Source organism: Palaemon carinicauda, chromosome 21 (assembly GCF_036898095.1).
Source record: "Palaemon carinicauda isolate YSFRI2023 chromosome 21, ASM3689809v2, whole genome shotgun sequence".
Taxonomy (NCBI): Eukaryota; Metazoa; Arthropoda; class Malacostraca; order Decapoda; family Palaemonidae; genus Palaemon; species Palaemon carinicauda.
Window position 1 is genome coordinate 4010445 of NC_090745.1, and position 5000 is coordinate 4015444.

The window sequence follows — 5000 nt, forward strand, 5'->3', positions numbered from 1 at the left end:
TTAAGGTGATACAATTTACACACCCATTTTCTCTAATGTAATCTAGATTACATTTTGATAACGAGTGTAATGTTTGTGTGTTGATAGCTCTGTAATAAATGCCATTGCTTATGTATTATTAGAACGAAATTAATTATTTTGTGTGGTATATTTATGCTCAAATTCAACTAGTTAATATTTTTTCTCATTATATTTTAATCAAGTTCAATTAAACTCAAGTTTTGAATTGAAAGAACAATTAATTCATCATCGAAGCGAAACAAATTAATGAATTATTATTATTGTTACTTTTATATTTTAACGAAAAATGTCAAAGATTACTAAATGTATTTTTTTTCAACATAATATTGTAATGAAACAGGAATTTCGAAAACATTAATATGCAGTTTTAGCCAAAATAAATTTTAATGATTTTGTCCTAAAAACATCAAAGTAATTCCTGGATCTTAAAGATAATTGGCCAAACAAGAAAGGACGGAGTTGGCAGACTAAACCAGTCTTGATTTGACAGTTTTCATACTAATATTTAAAAAGCAACGCAGAAAAGGTAACTCAAAAGGATTGAAACGTAGTATTAATTCGTCTATTATTCTTGATTCCAACAGCAAACGTTATTTTTATGATTATTTTGGAAGTAAATGGACAAGCTGTAAATCACATTTAACTTATTAAGTCATATGATGTTACGTTTTTATTAGTTTATGACAATATCGTTTTATGTGTGGAAAAATTTTGTTAATTCGGTCGATTTCTAAAGAGCGTTGAATAATGAGAACAGACAAAGAAGAAGAAAAGTCTATATTTCATCGTGTTTTGTTTATAGTTTGAGTATCATTTACTATCATATCGTCTATTATGGGTGAGTCCATTATAGATATAGGGGGAAATTCAAGTCTAGGTTTCTAATCGATTATCTATTTTTGTTATATCAGGTATAAAAGGATCTATGCGCGTAACATTATAATAAATAAAACATTACTACAGGTATTACAATTTAGATAAAATAATTGTGTCGTGATAAAGACAAATAGTATAGTTGTCAACGACCATTACTCTCCTACCTTCTCGGAATGTCATTCATACAAGGATAAAGATTTCAAAATATGCCGATAGATGGCGTTGGTGCTTTGTTTATACTAAAAATATCTGAATTTTAACTCTTTGCGATACTGGAGAATATCTGTAATGAATTGAATTAAAAAGTAGGTTAGTTATCAAATTATGATATAAGTGTTATGCATTTAATTCCTCTGTTTGATTATGAAATATAATTTCAGATGGTACAAAGAAAACAAATTTTCTTGTCAGGGTTCCCAACCGTAAAATTATACTTAAGATTAAAATGATATAGGAAATCTTAATATTTCACAGTTTATGACGTTTAGAAAGATATATTCTTTATGCAGAATTATATTTTATTAGAATTTAACGAAATAAAAGAACACATTATACCGCAATAGAGTATTGTCGATAAATGTTCAGTTGGTATACGATTTGCTTCCTAAACCTCATATCAAGTTGATATAAATAAATTTTGAAACAATTAACTTAAATTTTACAATAATACATAAAAATTACACTTGATTATTGTATTCGCTTTATTTGAATACAGCGTAACATAGCGAAACCATAAGTTATTTTCACTGACATACTATAGGCTTAGTTCTTATCTAAAGGATTTTAAAGTAATTTTATATTAATCTTTATATTTTTTTATGACATTTCGTTGAAAAATGATTAACGTATCAAGTGTGTGTTTTATCTTAGTATTTACTTGGAATATAACGCAAAGGAATAGATCTCTGTTTACATAGTGGCCATTGGATTATTGTAAGTATGGTGACTTGAGAACGTTTAGCTATCTCAAACATAGAAAATGATTGAATAAATGACTTTTAAATAATGTGGTATAGCTGTTTATTCGTTAATCTAAGTATATATAATATTTTGTTAGTAGTTTGTTCATTCAAAACGTCTTTGATGATGGGCAAGTCCATTATCAGTTTAGGGGAAAATTAAAGTCTAGGTTAATAATCGATTATCTATTTTCGATATATTCGGTATATAGTAATCATATGATAGTACGTTATAACAAGTGAAACATTATCGCAGGTTTTATAACTAAGATAAATAAATGAGGTGATAAATACGATTATTAACATTGGTTACCCATGTTTCTCCCCCACATTCTCGAAATGAGTATAAAAAAAATGTCAAAGGACGCCAATAGATGGCGTTGGTGCTTTGTTTACACTGAAAAAATTCTGAATTTTTTTTACTCTTCGGGTTTGAGAATATCTTTAATAAATTAGTTCGAATAGTAAATTACTTACTTCGCAGTTTCCAGGAAATAGTAGGAAGATTATTCTTGTTTTTATTTTTCTTTAACTGTGAATATACGTAGACGACAAAGCTAAGGTCTTATAGAATAAAACAGAATTTTTTTTTATTATTAAATAATCAAAATTTTCAAAATTCCAAACCAGAGTTTACCAGTCGTGTTTCTTAAAGAAATCCACCAGATGACTTCGTTGTTATTATTATTATTATTATCATTATTATTGTTGTTGCTGTCATTATTATTATTATTATTATTATTATTATTATTATTATTATTATCTACAACAATAATTGAAAAAGCAAAATGTTATAAGCCCAAGGGCTCCAACAAGGAAAAATAGCCCACTGAGGAAAGGGAATAAGGAAACAAATAAACGACAGAAGAAGTAATGAATAATTAAGATAAAATATTTTAAAAAACATTAACATTAGATATTATATGTTACTCTATTTATTATCTTATTTTCCTGACATCCTCCTTTCTTAGCCTCGTCATTTTTTTTTTTATCTTAACCTCAACAGACAAAGAAGACTTGAAGTCTTGCCTTTTTTATTAGGTAATTATGGCAGCAGCAGACCAATTTGTACGTCATGGCAGATACCTTTTGGTATAATGAATGTTGGCTAGATTCAAAGGTTATTAGTAAGTAGCAAGGAGAGAGAGAGAGAGAGAGAGAGAGAGAGAGAGAGAGGCATGTGTTTTTAGGGATATGGAACTGAATATTTCCTCTATATAATAAAACGCAAGTGTCTGGCTGTATGTATGTATATGTACAGTATATGTATATATATAAATATGTATATATATAAAAATATGTATATTTATATATATAATGTATATTTATATATATATATATATATATATATAATATATATATATATATAATATATATATATATATATATATGTATATATATGTACATATATACCGTATAATATATATATATATATATATGTATATATATATATATATATATACCCAGCATATAAATATATGCGTCTTGTCACAGAGCATGACCGGAAATATATATATATATATATATATATATATATTTCCGGTCATGCTCTGTGACAAGACGTATAACTACTGGTCTCTCTCCTTTCCTCTGGTAGAGGGGAGAGGGAGTAGTCATACCCTGGTGAGAGGGGTTTGTATTTAGGAAAGGGGGAAGGGGTTAGGAATGGCTGAATCTGTGTGTTCATATCTATGTAAATATTTAGCCGCCGTCTTTGACAGGTCGCGTATACTGGTAAATGCATATTCTTCTACATCTTGTTTATCTAACTTACACGTGAAAATAAAATAAAATAATCGTAGACAGTGTCATATAGTGTCCAAATTGAAAAAAATGAGTTAAATTATATTATCTGGAAATTTATGATTTTATCTTTTTTATTATTTTTTTTTTTCAGATGATGCAAAGTCCCTTATTATACGTGTTGGTCCTCTTGGCATTGAAGACGAAGGTGCTCTCCACAAACTTAGGATCAAGCGCATCCCGGGGAAATGGCATCCTAGTTCCAGGCGTAGGCCTTTTCTTGAAGGAAGCACCAGCTCACAAAAACAGCTCTGTCGTTCCAGGTATTTTCTGGAAGGAGGGACCACTTCACAAACACAGCTCCGTCATTCCAGGGATTACCTCGAAGGAGGGACCTCCTCGCAAAAGCAACTCTGTTGTTCCAGGGACTACCTCGAAGGAGGGACCTCCTCGCAAAAGCAACTCTGTCGTTCCAGGAAATTCCTTGAAGGAGGGACCACCTCACAAAATCAATTCTGTCGTTCCAGGGATATCCTCGAAGGAGGGACCTCCTCACAAAAGCAACTCTGTTGTTCCAGGAAATTCCTCGAAGGAGGGACCACCTCACAAAAGCAGCTCTGTCGTTACAGGGATATCCTCGAAGGAGGGACCTCCTCGCAAAAGCAACTCTGGTGTTCCAGGAAATTCCTCGAAGGAGGGACCACCTCACAAAAACAGCTCTGTTGTTCCAGGGATTACCTCAATGGAGGGACCACTTCACAAAAACCACTCCGTCGTTCCAGGGACTACCTCAAAGGAGGGACTTCTTCGCAAAAGCAACTCTGTCGTTCCAGGAAATTCTTCGAAGGAGGGGCCTCCTCGCAAAAGCAACTCTCTCGTTCCTGGAAATTCCTCGAAAGAGAGACCACCTTACAAAAACAGCTCTGTCGTTCCAGGGATTACCTCGAATGAGGGACTAATGCATGAGAACGAAGTCGACATTTCGGATCTCACTTCGAAAGAGAAGTTCGCAAGTAGGTGGTTACCTCACGGAAATGGCCTTGTGTCTCCAATGGTGTCCTTTAACCAAGAACCAGTTCAAGAGAACAGTTTCCACGTTCAAGTGTCACCTCGAAGAAAGAGCGACCACATTCCTAGGGAAACAATAAGCCGGAGAGGAAGAAGTATTCTTATTCCCATTTTTGAGGGCGTCACATACCAACAAACCGTAAAGGTAAGTCTTAGTGAGTCGATAATTGAAGATCAGATTTCTTTCAGGTATCTTTGAAAATTAGGCAAACCTGGTGGGCAAAATTGAATTAACTACAAAGCTTGTGTTTGTGTGATATTTCTCTAGTTAGCATACGTAGCGTCTGTTATGAACAAATATAAAGATATCGTAACGAAATGCACCTAAATATA

At 32.2% G+C, this 5000-nt stretch overlaps 1 protein-coding gene across 1 annotated transcript in view; it reads left to right on the forward strand.

Annotated features, from left to right (window-relative positions):
• Positions 1 to 3753: 3753 nt before the first annotated feature.
• LOC137615526 (cation channel sperm-associated targeting subunit tau-like) overlaps positions 3754 to 5000 on the forward strand; it is a 7206-nt gene continuing 5959 nt past the window's right edge. Inside the window, exon 1 of the mRNA XM_068345439.1 lies at positions 3754 to 4812. Coding sequence (XP_068201540.1) covers positions 3754 to 4812 — 1059 coding nt within the window. The remainder of the gene's footprint in view (positions 4813 to 5000) is intronic.